General features: G+C 44.6%; 1 protein-coding gene across 3 annotated transcripts in view; it reads right to left on the minus strand.

Moving 5' to 3' along the window:
• LOC115137566 (teneurin-3-like) overlaps nucleotides 1-16,627 on the minus strand; it is a 383,150-nt gene that overhangs the window by 78,880 nt on the left and 287,643 nt on the right. For all 3 annotated transcript variants that reach the window (XM_065024893.1, XM_065024894.1, XM_065024895.1), the window contains 4 exons: nucleotides 15,490-15,684; nucleotides 13,347-13,547; nucleotides 9,531-9,716; nucleotides 359-505 (listed from right to left, as the gene is read on the minus strand). In XM_065024893.1, coding sequence (XP_064880965.1) covers nucleotides 359-505; nucleotides 9,531-9,716; nucleotides 13,347-13,547; nucleotides 15,490-15,684 — 729 coding nt within the window. The remainder of the gene's footprint in view (nucleotides 1-358; nucleotides 506-9,530; nucleotides 9,717-13,346; nucleotides 13,548-15,489; nucleotides 15,685-16,627) is intronic.

Genomic DNA, 16,627 nt, shown 5'->3' on the forward strand with positions numbered 1-16,627 from the left:
TGACGCACCCCTACCTCGTCCCTCACCCACCCCTCCTTCATCCCCCTCTTCCAAAACTAATCAGGACGTGACTTGTTCCTTCTTCTATTTCTTTATTTAACAGGCCTCTATAGCGGTGACGCCACCGCCTTTCCTGGTGGAGCTTTAAAGAGTGGAGAGATCCACATATAATGTGGTTGTGGGTTCAATCCCAGCAAGGATCACACACAATACGCACAGTTCCAATGTATGAACTCCCTGTACTGGAAGTGACTTCTAATGAAAATGTCTGGCATATAACGTAATGTAACCCAGAGCCAAAGACAAATGTCCATTTAGTGAAAACGTAATGGACAAGAAGGTTTTCTGCATGTCTCACCTCCTTCGTTATCCTTGCCGTCGGTGCAGAGGGTCTCCATGGCGACGTCGCATCCCGCCCCACGCCACCCGGACTGGCAGACGCAGTGCCATCCGTTCTGGTCCAGGGTACAACGACCGTTGTTGTTACACAGGCCTGGGCAGCCCTCTGTAGCAGACCAGAGCATGGAGAGTTAATACACACTCACACACATAGGAGGGTTATGTGTGTATGTGGGAGGGGGGAGTGTGTGTGGCTGAGGGTGTGTGTGGGTGTGCATGCATAGGTGAGAATAAGGGAGGGAGAGTGTGTGAGTGCACTTGTGTATCTCATATCAACATTGTGGTGTGTGTCTGTATGTAGGTGCTTCTCTGTGATTCAGCATTGTGTGTGTGTGTGAACACATGCGTGACTGTGTCCTCCTTTTTCGAGGAGATCACCCCTCTCAGTTTTTCCGATGAGAACAAACAAATGCACAATCAACATAAACAGATTCAGATTAACAGGTAGATAACCAACCAAAATGAAAAGGTTTCTGGTGAACTAAACATATAACCCGACAGTGTGACATCAGACAGTGTGACATCAGACAGTGTGACATCAGACAGTGTGACATCAGACAGTGTGACATCAGACAGTGTGACATCAGACAGTTAGACAGGCCTGTGAAATGCACAGATGCTGTAATTTCACATGAATGATAGAAGCCTCGTGAAGAACCATTCGTTAACCTCGTTAACCGTTGAAGAATTTGAAAGAAAATATGAATTTTGCCTTAATTAAGTCAAGTAAGAGAGGATGTCAGAAATACAAATGTTGGAAATGGAAATTGAGTAGAGAGCAAAAGGAATCAAAAAGCAGCATACACTACAAAAGAAGAAGCCAAAATAAAACGTGTCATTAATTCAGGGAGATTTAATAATGACAATGTCCCAAAATAGCCCAAATCAAACAGAATCTGAAATCAAAGAACCCAAACTAAAGCCCTAAATCAATTTTCCTCTGCCTTCTTCAGTTTTTGATAGTAGTAGCTATTGGCACATCCATGTGAAGCTACAATACAATATGGACACAAAGTATAGGGAGGGCTCTGGCTTGAGTCCCTGCCTCCACAGCTATACTTTATGCCTCGGTCACATTCCTTTACACAGAATAATAATAAACAAGAGAATAATACAATTGTAATAATATAGAAGCAAAGCCCAGGAGGAAGTGAAAGCAGCCCAGCGACTAGGCTAGACAGTCAGGAGGTCATACAGGCCGCGGATGCATGGAAACAGGACCAACAAGGATTTTCCAACAAAACGGAAGAACCATGTGTGAAGGGTGGTCAGTGGTGTGTAGGTTGTGTGTGTGTGTGTGTGTGTGTGTGTAGGTGTGTGTGTTTGAGTTTTGGGAATTCCAAACAAAATGGCACACGTGTGTGTGTGTACGTGTTTGAGTGTACAGTATGCGTGTGTGTGTGTGTGTGTGTGTGTGTGTGTGTGTGTGTGTGAGTGTGTGTGTGCTGGAAACAGGTTTAAAGACAGACAAGAATGGAGATAACCAGAAAAAGGACCACAAAAAACATTGAGGGACTGGTACAAAGACACGTTTACGCCGTGCTTCAAGACAAGAGATAAAGAGAGAGAGAGAGAGAGAGAGAGAGAGAGAGAGAGAGAGTGGGTAAAACAGGAGAGCAGAGAGTGATTGTTCATGACAATCTCCCTGGGGCTTTTGTATGAATTACCTTTAAATCCTGCGATTATGGGGGGCCAAGGAAAAGGAGAAAAATTTGGGAAAGAAAAATGAACAAAAAAAACTCAGTACTTCAGTCTCTGTGAAGGGGGTTGCAGACCGACTGACAAACACATAAAAGGAAAGAGAGAGAGAGAGAGAGGAAGGGAGGAGGCAGGATTCCGTGGACATACTGTTGGAAGACAGGGGGATACAGAGAAGGAAAGACAGAGCGCGAGAAAGAGACTGATACGGAGAGATCACCCTGCGTGCGGGGGAGATAGCTCTGTTGGAAGGTCGAGGGTCGAGGGTTAAAGAAGTAGTCCATATTTCCACTTCAGCTTAAAAAGGTCTCCAATTCTTAGTTCTCTACAAAAGGCATTGATGGTGCTAGTAAAACAAAATCAATTTATTAACAAATAAACGTATACTCATGTTGTTTGGACATTTTAAGGTGCCATTCTTCACTGTCAAAATCGGGGAAAGCAAAAAAACAAAGAAAAGAAAAGACTGACACGTGTACAAAAAGCATTGAGGCAAAGCATCCGGGAAAACACTCCCGTTTTAAGAAAAAAATGCCTAGTCAGCTACTGGAGCTTAAATGACGTTATTTCAATGTTATTCTATCGGGCCGCTGGAACGTTTGTGGCTTCGCCCGGTGCCCAACGCGTGGGCGTTCCCGAGCCGTGGTTGGTGGGTTATGTGGGCTAAAACCCGCCCCAGTTCAGTTCTACCATGCCTGGAAGTTACTGAACATCCTCCCATGCTCCAAGAGAGGACATGATATTTGATTTCCCCCACAGTACCAAGACATGAGAAAACAAATAGTCACAGTGACAACAATAGAAGACTGAATCACTGAATTAATAAATCAATGAATCAGAGATTAAAAAAAAAGAGATGAAAAGTTAGAGAGAGAGTGGAGGGTTACTGGGAAGCTATGGACGGTCACATGTACCACACAGCACGATGGGGGGGGCAGAAGAAAGAGGGACCACAGTACCTTTTACTCTAATATCCGGATTGTGAGCTTGAAAAAAGAAAAAAGGAGAGAGAGAAAGAGAGGAGAGCGAGCGGTTAAGGAGAGGAGAAAAAAACCATGGCAGACTATTTACCAGAGTGTTAGTAGTGTACTTACGAGCACAGGCACCCTTACACACTCGCACACACACGTGTGTTTGAATGTGATGGATATCCCATGTGACACAGAGTGTGTGTGGCCGTGACCATCCTCACATGTAAACCTGTAGGACTTCTCTAGGTGTTGTGACGGGGGGGGGGGGGGGGGGGGGGGAGCGAATAGACAGAAGATGCTTTCTCAGACACTTAGCTTGTTGTGACGTATCAACGTATGAATGTTTTATGTATAAACATACATATGTGTGTGTGTCAAGCTGTTGTCTTATATCGCCAACACCCAGTCCCTACATTTCTTGCACAATCTCAGATGTCGCTTGCTGTAACTTCACACTATCTCACACATACACACACTGGCTCAGGTGGCAGCTAGATTGGCCGTCATCCTCTCCTTTTCCCAGAGTGGAACAGGATCCCTTAACAGAACTAATGGAGCGTCAGGGTTCCTAATGAAACGTCAGGGTTAAGAAAACAGCAGCAATCATCCCTGAACCCTGAGCAAAGGGGCAGCAATTTACCAGCTAATTGCACTAAAGATTTCTCATTTACTTCCATCATATTCCACTCACATGGGCACAGGGAGGACTGTGTGTGTGTTTGTGTGTCCATCTGTGCGTGTATGTACAGTATGTATCTGTGTGTGTGTGTGTGTGTGTGTGTGTGCGGGTCTATGGGTCAAGCTGCAGAATTAATCAGCCCCTTATAGACATCAATGCTTCATTATTTGTTCGGCCAATTCTCGTCGGCTGCTGATTAAAGTGACATTAATCTGGAAACAATTATATATCACAACGTCCAGACCCACTCAATCCCCACCCAGAGGTAGAGATGGAGGGAGGAGAGAGGAGAGGGGGATGAGGGGGAGGGTAGAGAGATGAGTCGGGACGGAGAGAGAGAGAGCAGAGGGGAAGAGAGAGAGGGGAGAGGGGGGGGGGGCAGGGGTAGAGGCTACCGGCATGTATCCATTGATTTACATGATCTTAATTAACGTTTACTGCACTGGGGGCCTTTAACAACCCCATCAGCTCCAGGTGAGCCTACCGTAAAAACAGGGAGGGCTCCTCTTAGACTTGAATCATGCTATAGCCCAAAGTGCTCCAGAACCCATTGAGCCTCACTCATTCCCTGGTCTATAGTAGACGCGCACACACACACACACACACACACACACACAGTGATGTATGTATAATAACGGTAGTGTGTGACTAGACTGACAGAGCTACCAGCCCGTTAAGAGAGAAGCCAGATCAGTGGTAACACAGAACAGCCATTCAGCAGTACTGAGAGGGGGATTATGGGCTTCCTAGTTCCCAAGTAGAGCCTTGAGTGTAGCAGGGTTAATTAACTATTGAACACAGTTAAGGAAATAATTTGGCCTTTTGTGAATAAAACTGGACTGTTTTAACTACATAATTGAGTTTACAAATAGCCATTTTTTTCTTCCCGCCAGTCGAGTTTTAAAAGACAAATCACTACAAGATACAGTAGCTAGTAGCTGAAACTGAAGCTTGAGATGGGGAGGGACACAGAGACCAATCATTTTGGTCTCTCATTTCAGTGAAAATATCACTAGTAGACGGTTTGTTTTGTTGCGAGCGAGAGAGGAGTGTGTGTTTGTGTGTGTGTGTTGTCTAGCGAGCATCAGCCGTGGATGATAATGGAGAACCATCAGTCTTTACACTGACCTGGAGGCAAACAGACATCTGGGGAGACACAGAACCAGACACACAGACAGATTGCAGCTGGTTGGAGTGTGTGTGCGTGTGTGTGTGTGTGTGTGTGTGTGTGAGGGAGGGAGAGTTTGTGTGTTTGAAGGAGAGAGAGTGTGCGTGTGTGTGTGTACAGAATGTGTGTCTGTGTGTGTGAAGGCACGTGTGGTGGTGCTGGGTGAGATATTGCTGGCTCTGCAGTGCTATTCTGGGCGATGGAGAGATGTGAGGGAGGGAGGGATGACTGACCACCAGTCCAGCCCCAGGAGAGGAAGGGCAGAGGGGGAGAACAGGGAGCCTGGGATGGGGTTCTGGAGCTGGAGTGCTGGAGAAACCTTGGGGCAGTAAGTCTGCAGTTCCCTGGTTCTCAACTAATACACTCAGTCTCTGCCTGTTCACCAGCTGCACTTCTCAGAACACACACACACGCAACAATATTTTAACAATATTCCATACAGTACTTTAAAATCAGTCTCCGTCCCTAATGGCACCCTATTCCCTACACAGGGCACTACTTTTGACCAGGGCCTATAGGAGCGATTTGGGACACGTATTCAGTGTGACTAAAGGAGACAACCTTACTGATGAGGTATTCAGAAGCCATAATAATAATAATAATAATAATAATAAGAAGAAGAAGCAGAAGCAGCAGAAGAAGAAGCAGCAGAAGAAGCAGAAGCAGAAGAAGCAGAAGAAGAAGCAGAAGAATAAGAAGCAGAAGAAGAAGCAGAAGAAGAAGCTGAAGAAGCAGAAGAATAAGAAGCAGAAGAATAAGAAGCAGAAGAAGCAGAAGAAGCAGAAGAAAAAGCAGAAGAAGAAGAAGCAGAAGAAGAAGCAGAAGAAGAAGCAGAATAAGAAGAAGCAGAAGCAGAAGAAAAATCAGAAGAAGAATCAGAAGAAGAAGCAGAAGAAGCAGAAGAAGAATCAGAAGAAGAAGCAGAAGAAGCAGAAGAAAAAGCAGAAGAAGAAGCAGAAGAAGAGGCAGAAGAAGAAGAAGCAGAAGAACCTGTGGCTTTCTTAACAAAACCTAATGTCTGCAGAAGGAACAAGGAGCATTGTGCAAGTCCATAAGAATGTACTTGTACTATCCTCTGCAGAAGAGTATTTTGGAACACTGATAAAAAAAGATCATATGAGATTTTGGTTATTGGACATGATTGTTATACAAACACATCGATGATTCAGTCTGTTTACTGTAACTCAAATCGTCAAGGGAAGACATTGTTATCCGTTTGTTGCTGCAAAATCCTTAGCAAAATCTTACATAAGCTTGACATAATTTATTTCCAAGGTAACACAAATGATTTCAGCCCATTGTAGTTGTTTGCTTTTAAACAGGGATACTTCCACGTCTCAGAGACATCTATTCATTTGCTGCATTTTGAAAGCGGGAACATTATAGTAAAATAAAGGACACTATTTTACCACTATCAATCACATACACAACACAGTGACAATTTACTCAACCTATCATCACTGTGTTTTGTATGGAAAAGCTATAAGCAGAGTAGTATTGAGCAGTAGACTACTTCTTTAAAGCCACTCAAAATGGAGATGCATCAAGCCACCTTGTGTCAGACAATGACAGAGAGAGAAAGAGATAGAGTGGGGTCTGAAATTATTGACACCCTTGATAAATATGGGAAATAATGACTGTATGAAATAAATCAGTCAAATAGTGAGCTATATTGTATGCAAAACAAACTGGGAGATTATTTTATACTAATACAATTGCTCAGAGAAATATATTTTGTTTAACAAGTAATATTTTTTTCTCAAAAAGGTAGAGGTCAAAAATATTGACACCCCTAGCACGCAATGACGACATCACGCTTGTGACTCTACAAACTTGTTGGATGCATTTGCAGTTCGTTTTGGTTGTGTTTCAGATTATTTTGTGCCCAATAGAAATGAATCGTAAATAATATATTGTGTCATTTTGGAGTCACTTTTATTGTAAATAAGAATAGAACATATTTCTAAACACTTCTAAATCAATGTGGAATATATCATGAGACATGCAATCATGAATAACGATGAGTGAGAAAGATCATACCCTCAAGACATGCTAACCTCTCACTGTTACCAATCCCGGGAGGTTATAGCATGCCTTGGGGGTATGAACTTTGACCCTCTGTAACTTTCTCACCCAATCATTATTCATGATCGCGTGTCTCGGAGGAGAGAAGAAGACGACTTAATAACTACTGTGTTCTTCTCCTCTTTCCTTCAGCATTTGCTATGGGGGAAGGGAGGGGGATACCTGTAGCAGCAAACTAATGAAGGAGTAGCTTAATAACGTCACTGCCTCCTGACTCTCAATGAGTCTTAATGCTGTACTGTAGTTCCACTGAATATAATAGACTGTCTAACTGGTGTTCTATCGAGACAGCTAGAGGGTATAGTAACACAAACCAGTGGTGACTCAGATCCAAAATGACACTATACACTCTTTGTTTGAGTGTATGTATAGGCGATTGGATAAGAACATATGGTATGTGGGGGTGGTTGTACTGTTAATGTGTACAAGGCAATGCGGTGAGACCGCCCGGGGTCAGAGCGGGGTCGAACAAACACACAGAAGTCTTAGCTGGGTGATTGACTGCAGTGGGATCTGTCCCACACTAATGTTCTCCTGTTCTATCCGGTTGATGTCTTCTGCTAACTTCTAACCCCAACAGAAACACCCCTTTATCTCCAGCAGACACAAATGAAGGCATGGTGGCCCTCACCACCTCTGGCACGCTACTCTGAAACAGGAGAGAACATCTCAAGGACAGAGAGATGGAACTTTTAAGTCTACCGTTCGTTATGTGCAGAGTGTTACCACGGGGGCATCCGAAATGGCACACGATTCCCTATACAGTGCACTACTTTTGACCAAAAGTAGTGCACTATATAGGGAATAGTGTACCATTTCGGACAGAGCCCAACACTCTTCCTAACTGACTCACGTCCCAGCCAACCCCTGCAGGGTTTCAGTTTCAGACTAGGACTCCTTGTGGATGACTTCAAGGAGCATCTGCCTTTGTATTTTGGTGTTTGAAGGCTAAGAAAAAGTGTCTGAAGACTAATAATGAGCCAAAATGTGTTATTTTCAGGGGAATTAGGCAGCGGTCGGTGCTCCCTCCATAGCCAGAGATCATCAGACACACATTATTGACACAAAAGAAATGAACTCCATGATGATGAGTAGAGTGAGTCAGTGTGTGTGCGCTCACGTTTTTATGTGTGCGTGCAGAGAGTGTCACGAAACCTGAAAACACACAGCTGGGGGACACCATACATAAAGCTTGTCGCCATGCCTGTCACCATGCCTGTCACCATGCTTCCCAGTCAAAACAGTTTGCCCATATATTATGACAAAATCATGACTTTTTGTTTTGGTGTTCGGCAGGGTTTATTTCCCGGCTGTTCGCGCACACAACATTTTTGCTTGAGAGGCAAGTCGAAGTTCAGTAGCCGAAGTCTACGCCCCTTCGTCGGTGATTGGTCAACAGTACTACTCCTAGTAGGAGTGGGAACTATGGATGGGATTCTTCAATGAAATGTTTGTTGTCAAAGTTTTAATGCAAATTTGTTCACTTGAGAAATAATGCACCAAACGTCTTAGATGTAAAATTGTGTGACTTATACCTCCTCTGCAAAACCGTCAAAATGTATTACAGATTTCTTGATGAATCTTACATTAATTAGGAGTATTTTGAGGAAGTCTTACTGGGTATGTTGTTGCTACGGCATCTCAAGAGGGACAAACATTAATATATAATATATTATATATTAATAATTCATCTGATTATTTGTTTGAATAATGAACCAGATCAAAAATAAATACGGCCAGAGATCGAGGCAGAACAGAACACGAGTTCTGTGTGTGTGAGGAGAGAACATGCATTCTGCTCCGCAATCATATCAGGGAATCAGCCGTCAAAATAAGATTGGCTTGTTAACAATTAAGGCCGTTTAGTGATGTAGGGGTTGAGAGGGAAACAATTAACCAAACATGATTTCTCAGTTCTCTTTAGGGCTCGTACCTCTGCATTGTATAGAGGAGGCGTTGGCCTGTTTCAGTGTTTGTTTCACACCCGGCTTAAAAGCTAAACAGCAACACACCAGGCATTTACAACGCTGCTCTGTACCCTCTTGTTAAGATCGGGAGCTTGGAACAGGACACACACAATCTATCTTCTCCACACTGCCTTAACTACAGTAAATGTCAGTGTTTTGATGGAGGTTAAAGATCAGCAGCGCCCCATGGGGACTCCGCAGGCCTTCTTCACACAGGTCACGTGAGTGACTACAAAGAGCAGGCTGCAGAGTGGGAGGGAGTTGGCCAGGCCCTTGTAAAAGAGAGGGATGGAGAGGTTTGAGAGGAAAGAGGACACTGGGATCAGATGCTACTTCAGCTGGCTGTTCAAAGCCATATAGACCCGCAGGTTGGAGTCCTCCGAGGTGTGAGAGCTGGGGGAATCATGGATGGACAGACAGCTCCAGAGGTAGAGGAGTGTGTGTGATTGGTGTGTGTGAGAGAGAGAAAACGTGTGTGTTTCTTTGTAACGATGTCTTTAATTGTCGACCCATATGATGTATTCATGTGTACTGTAGGCGTGTGTATTCTTCAGTAGACCTACCGATGTTGCAGTGCTCTCCGGTCCAGCCCTGGTTGCACTCACACTTGCCCTCCTTGCAGACTCCGTTCTTAGTGCACATGGGGTGGCAGGCCTTCTGGTCACAGACTGTACCCGTCCAGCCATCCTCGCAACGACAGCTGCCCCCGAAACACACGCCATGGGAGCCGCAGTCCACCACACACACCTCTGTACACACACACACACACACACACACACACACACACACACACACACACACACAAAGGAGGAAATGTTAGTGTCAGTGTGTAATGATGTGTAATCGCTAGCTAGTTAGCTGGGTGTGCTAGTAGCAAAGTGACGTCACCTGCTTTGAGACCTAGAAGTGGTTGTTGAAACACATTCATTCAAAACAAGCAAAACAGACATAAGGTTTCATCTATCTCTCTGTCAACTGTAGCCAGGCAGGGTCTCCGTTGGCACAATGCTTCCACTATTGTGTTTTGGGCTGGTCAGCTGGTGGGGTCGGGGTCGGGTGGATATGGTTGTCAGCCTGGTATTTCTCAAATAACACTTTGCTATCCTGACACGTCTGTCCCCCGTGGCTGACACGGTGTAGCATGAAGAATCTGGGAGGTTTTGAAGGTTCCTGGGTGGGGCACGGTGGTGGGTCTGAGGTGTTGGTGTTCGTGTTCGTGATATGGGGTGTGTGTGTGTGTGTGTGTGTGTGTGTGTGCGTGCGAGTGGGGGTGGAGGGAGGGCAGAAGTGTGATCATTGACTATGGACAGTTCAGGCTATGAGAGTAGACATATTGACCTTTACCCCAGACAGGGTAAGAATAGGATAAGGGTAGAGTATGGGTAGACACTGTTTGCCAGCCATCCAGCCAGACACAAGGATTCCAACTGTGCCTGAACCAGAATGACACCCAAATCAATCAACCACAGGTAAATCAATCCTGCTGTAGTGGGGTCCATAGATGGACGCCTGCAAACAATCTGGGCTTGTTTGGTACAGACTACCGACTGATGGAATGTTGTCAGTTGAGATGAAACTGTTTTAGTCTCTGTTCTGTTCTTCAGAGTTTAGACCATTTGAACCAGGAGTGTGCATTCAAGTTCCTCCAATCACTTTTAGCTCTGAGTGAAAGTGACACTTGTTTTCCATTCGGAGCCTTTTTGATGCAGTTACATGAAGGCGACAGGAACACCTTTATTGACACGACCTTTAAATATAAACTGAGGGGAGCGGTGTTTGAATGAATTGTTGTTTGCACAAAATATAAGAGAGACACTCAACATCACATTTTTGTCATTTAGTAGACGCTCTTATACAGGACGACTTACAGAAGAGAGTGCACCCATTTTCATACTGGTCCCCCGGGGGAATCGAACCCACAACCCTGGCGTTGCAAGCGCCATGCTCTCCCAATTGAACCACAGTCTCAGTCTTGTGTCTGTCTTGGCAGGTCTGTACGTACAGACAGACAGTCAGAGTTGCAGGCAGCAGATGTCTGGCAGGGTGAAGACTATACTCAGACAGACCCACCCTGGCTAACTACTGTATACTACCTCTTACTGAAATACTGTCCTGTAGAAACACAACCCAGTAGAACGGATGAGACCTGTGTCATCGAGTTCAGAACAGGACCGTTCACTGTATTAATACTGGAAGAAAATCCTCATACAATGTTGACTACCTACAGTGCTATAGCACAGGTATAGGAGTAACAGCAACTCAAATGTTGCCACTTCTTGGACTCTTTGCCGACAGGGACAAATAATCAACCGTAGGACCATTGCTATCAGACAGTGGCTAAGAGAAGCAATTCCGATTGAAGTCAGTGTCTAGATAGAAGACATTGATTGAGCGGAGTTCTCTTAGACTAGCTATCAGTCAGTGGCTGGAAGATCGAGCTGTTAATCTCTGAGTCATTCCAGGTAAGACCACAAGACCAACAGACCCCCGACCGCTCAGTCTTTCTCGGTCTCTAAAGTTCCATCAGCCCCCTGGAGGGGCTTCGCTCAGTGTGGGCATCCGCTGCCTGTGGCGAGCTGCCATTACCGCTGTGTGTGAGCGTGTGTGAGAGAGTGTGTTGTGTGTCAGGAAGTGGCGCTGTTCGTCACTGTCATCGCCTTGTCACCGGGGCGGTGTGTGTGTGTGCGAGACGTGGCGGGCGCTGTGTGAAGCAGGGAGGAGGGAGGGAGGGAGAGAGAGAGCGGGCTGGAGGGGTGACCAGACTGAGGCTCTGGTCACATCTGTCTGAAGGTCACCGTGGTCCCAGGCGGTCCAGACCAAACTGTCTCAGACAAAACAATAATAAAGACAGAAGAGGACATATGTTTCTGCTTAACACCCATGCTTCTCCTCTCTCCTATTCCTCTGTTTTTACTTTATTCCATGTCTAAGTCATTATCTCACTCTTTCTCTCTCCAGGGCGATTCCACGCCCGGACAGCCCCAAAAATATTTAGGTTATCTCCAATTTTTTCAGGCAATTCTCACACAGAAATTTCATTGGGAGGAAGGATGTTTGACATGCTTTTAACATTGTTATTCCATTATTTTTTTTTATCACTCTGCCCACTCTGAAACATGATATACCTGTGGAGTATATTGTTCCAAACAATCCGTCTTGAAATGAACAAGATAAAAAAGGGTACTTTTGAGATATAAATATTTATATTTTTGATATTTACCATATCAGAATCTCCACTATAAGGAGTATAATGACACCAAGTGATAGAAATGTCAAACAATCAATATTTTCGGGCTGTCCTGGTGCGGAATCGACCTCCATTCGCTCTCTCTTTCTCTCAGTCTCTCTTTCTCTCCATCCCTCCCTCTCTGTTTTCTAGTAATTATCAGTACTGCCTTATTTAATTGAAACTCAGTGTAATTAACAAACCCACGGCCTTTGCTCTCCCTCCAGCCTTCCTTCTCTTTGCTGGCTGAGCCAGTGTGTTAGAGCCAGATAAACACAGCTTTCTCTCAAATGAAAAATGGATCAGATCGATGTGCTCTCTCTTCTCTAAGCCCAGTTAATATAAAAATCACACCGTGGCCTTCATAACAGCATTAGTCCACAAAGCAGCAGTGAAAAGAGAGAAATAAAGAATGAAAGAGAGAGAGTGATACAGTGAAAGGATATAGCTGGGAAGGCCATGGCACAACTGTGAGAGAAGCTCTACTAGATATCCATCTCCACGTAGTGAATGAGTAGTGGCTAACAAATGTCGTACTCCTGAGTTAACGAGAGGCTAGCATGCTAATGTTCTAACAATGTACCAAATGTAATACTGCTAAGTTAATGAGAGGTTAACATGCTAATGTTCTAACAATGTACCAAATGTAATACTGTTGAGTTAATAAGGCTAGCATGCTAATGTGCTAACAGCGTACCAAATGTAATACTGCTAAGTTAATGGTAATGTTCTAACAATGTTCTAACAATGTTCTAACAATGTACCAAATGTAATACTGCTAAGTTAATGAGAGGCTAGCATGCTAATGTTCTAACAATGTACCAAATGTACCAAATGTAATACTGCTAAGTTAACGAGAGGCTAGCATGCTAATGTGCTAAAAAGGTACCAAATGTAGTACTGCTGAGTTAATGAGAGGCTAACATGCTAATGTGCTAACAACGTACCAAATGTAGTACTGTTGAGATAATAAGGCTAGCATGCTAATGTGCTTACAATGTACCAAATGTAATACGGCTGAGTTAATTTGAGGCTAGCATGCTAATGTGCTAACAACATACCAAAAATGTAGTACTTCTGCGTGAAGGCTTGCATGCTAACAACTAACAACCTTTACCAACATTCAAACAACGTGCTGACACCAACAACGTACCGACGGAGCAGTCGGGGCCGGTCCAGTTGGTGTCGCAGGTGCAAGTGCCGCTTTCGCTCTGGTAGGTGCCGTGGCCGGAGCACTGGTCGGGGCACATGGTCTTGAGGATCTCACAGTTGGTGCCCCCCCAGCCCGGGCTACAGTGGCACTCCCCGTGGATACACACACCATGGACTGAACAGCCAGGGTCCAGGCAGTCCACTGGAGGGAGGAGGGGAAGGAGAGAGAGGTTGATTTGTCACAATTCCCAACCAACTGCTGTCACTTTGGATTGTTGCATAGAGCAAATGTAAACATACAGTACACAAACACTCACTGTGGAACTGTGGAATTGTATTTGTGTCGGTGTGTGTGTATACTATCTCTGTGTTTGTGAGTGTCTACAGCTCAGCGTTCAACACCATAGTGCCCACAAAACTCATCACTAAACTAAGGACCCTGGGACTAAACACCTCACTCCGCAAATGGATCCTGGACTTCCTGACGGGCCGCCCCCAGGTGGTAGGGGTAAACAACAACACATCTGCCACGCCGATCCTCAACACTAAGGCCCCTCAGGGGTGCATGATTAGTCCCCTCCTGTACTCCCTGTTCATCCACGACTGCGTGGCCAAGCACTCCTACATCATCATTAAGTTTGCTGATGACACAACAGTGGTAGGCCTGATCACTGAGAACGATGAAACAACCTATAGGGAGGAGGTCAGAGACCTGGCAGTGTGTTGCCAGGACAACAACCTCTCATTCAATGTGAGCAAGACAAAGGGCTGATCGTGGACTACAGGAAAAGGAGGGCTGAGCAGGCCCCCATTAACATCGACGGGGCTGAAGTGGAGCGGGTCGAGAGTTTCAAGTTCCTCGGTGTCCACATCACCAACATCCTATCAAGGTCCAAGCACACCAAGGCAGTTGTGAAGAGGACACGACAACACTTTTTCCCCCTCAGGAGACTGAAAAGATTTGGCATGGGTCCCCAGATCCTCACCTGTTGTATACTGCGCATGTGCCAAATACAATTTGACTTGTCTGTTGATGCCCAGCAAAGTTGCCTGGGGCTGATGCTTGTTGAGCTGCAGTTACTTCCCTCTGCTGTCTCAGTGATGATGGGTCTTAATCTGTCCATTGACTACTGACTGGGTCACAGACCTCACAATAACATTCACTGCAAACTAATTGCATTAGCGTCAGATTGTGGTGCGTGTCAGTAGGAGGAGGTTGGCAGAAATCCATTTTATTGAGCAGTGAAGATGAGATTTTGTCCCATAGGGAAGTGCAATAATTGGATCTAATGTACAGACAGAGCTAGCCTTCTGGTGGGTTGTGTTGTAGTCTAGCGTAGCAGGTACATGCAAGGATAATTTAGCTAATCTAATATTCTCCATTCTGTGTGTGTGTGTGTGTGTGTGTGTGTGTGTGTGTGTGTGTGTGTGTGTGGTGCATGTGTGTGCGCGAGAGCGAGTCAGTGAGTGTGTGTGTGTGTCTCAAGCCACGCATCAATGGGGACAGCGATGTAATTCCTTTCTCTGTGAAGTAGAGAGTAGTAATTGTTTCTGTAATACTGAACTATTGGCTGGCGGTAAAGATTATGAGGGTGAATGCTGAGCAATCACACACTGACTGGCTGACAAGGAAGGAAGAGGGGAAGAGGATGTGTCTGAACATACACAAACACACACCGAGGAGAGGGGAAAAGGGCAGGGCAGATCAAAAGATCCCTCTAACAGGAAAAACAATGAGAATCTATGATCTCATGCTAATGGCTTAATACATCTGGCTAAGATGATCTAGCCTATCATGTGCCCTGCCCTGTCTAAGCATCACGGCTCTACAGAATGACAGCAGCCAATACTTCTGATCTGGCCTATCTACGCTTGGCGGGGCTACTCAGTGACAGCAGCCAATACTTCTGAAATCCTTCCTTTTTCCCATCTCCCAATCACTGTTGATGTGTATGAGATATTCTGTACGTATGATACAATACTTTATTGTCCATCTATGGGCTTCCATCCTATTTCTACACTAGATGCAGATAGGCTAGATTAGTGTAAAGCACTTTGTGACAACTGTTGATACAAATACAACTTAGTTGATTGATTGGTTGGTTGGATGATTGATTAATCGATGGAATGGACTGATCTCTTACCTTCTTCACAGTTGTCTCCCTTGTATCTGGTGTTGCAGGCACAGATGCCCATGATACAGATGCCGTGTCCCCCACAGTGGATGTCTATGCACTGGTTGCTGGGCACGTCACACTCGGTCCCCTTCCAGCCACTGAAGCACAGGCAGCGACCCCTGGAGTACTGGCCGTTACCACTGCACAGCACGGGGCACGAAGCTGCAATGGGACACAGAGGGACAAATGGATGGAAGCGTATACAGCGTGTGTATGTGCATAAATACACACACAGGCATGATACAGTGAGCACATTCACACATGCATGACAACATCGTCTCATGAGATAGATGTTCCATATAAACGTTTTTGCAATATTGTATATGAATGTTTTTTGTTGGAGGAAAATATTGCATATACATGAGGTCACCAGGTTAATAGAGATATATACAGGGTGTCACCAGGTTAATAGAGATATATACATGAGGTCACCAGGTTAATAGAGATATATACAGGGTGTCACCAGGTTAATAGAGATATATACAGGGTGTCACCAGGTTAATAGAGATATATACAGGGTGTCACCAGGTTAATAGAGATATATACAGGGTGTCACCAGGTTAATAGAGATATATACATGAGGTCACCAGGTTAATAGAGATATATACAGGGTGTCACCAGGTTAATAGAGATATATACATGAGGTCACCAGGTTAATAGAGATATATACAGGGTGTCACCAGGTTAATAGAGATATATACAGGGTGTCACCAGGTTAATAGAGATATATACAGGGTGTCACCAGGTTAATAGAGATATATACATGAGGTCACCAGGTTAATAGAGATATATACAGGGTGTCACCAGGTTAATAAGATATATACAGGGTGTCACCAGGTTAATAGAGATATATACATGAGGTCACCAGGTTAATAGAGATATATACAGGGTGTCACCAGGTTAATAGAGATATATACAGGGTGTCACCAGGTTAATAGAGATATATACATGAGGTCACCAGGTTAATAGAGATATATACATGAGGTCACCAGGTTAATAGAGATATATACAGGGTGTCACCAGGTTAATAAGATATATACAGGGTGTCACCAGGTTAATAGAGATATATACATGAGGTCACCAGGTTAATAGAGATATATACAGG

Source organism: Oncorhynchus nerka, linkage group LG11 (assembly GCF_034236695.1).
Source record: "Oncorhynchus nerka isolate Pitt River linkage group LG11, Oner_Uvic_2.0, whole genome shotgun sequence".
NCBI classification, from domain to species: domain Eukaryota; kingdom Metazoa; phylum Chordata; class Actinopteri; order Salmoniformes; family Salmonidae; genus Oncorhynchus; species Oncorhynchus nerka.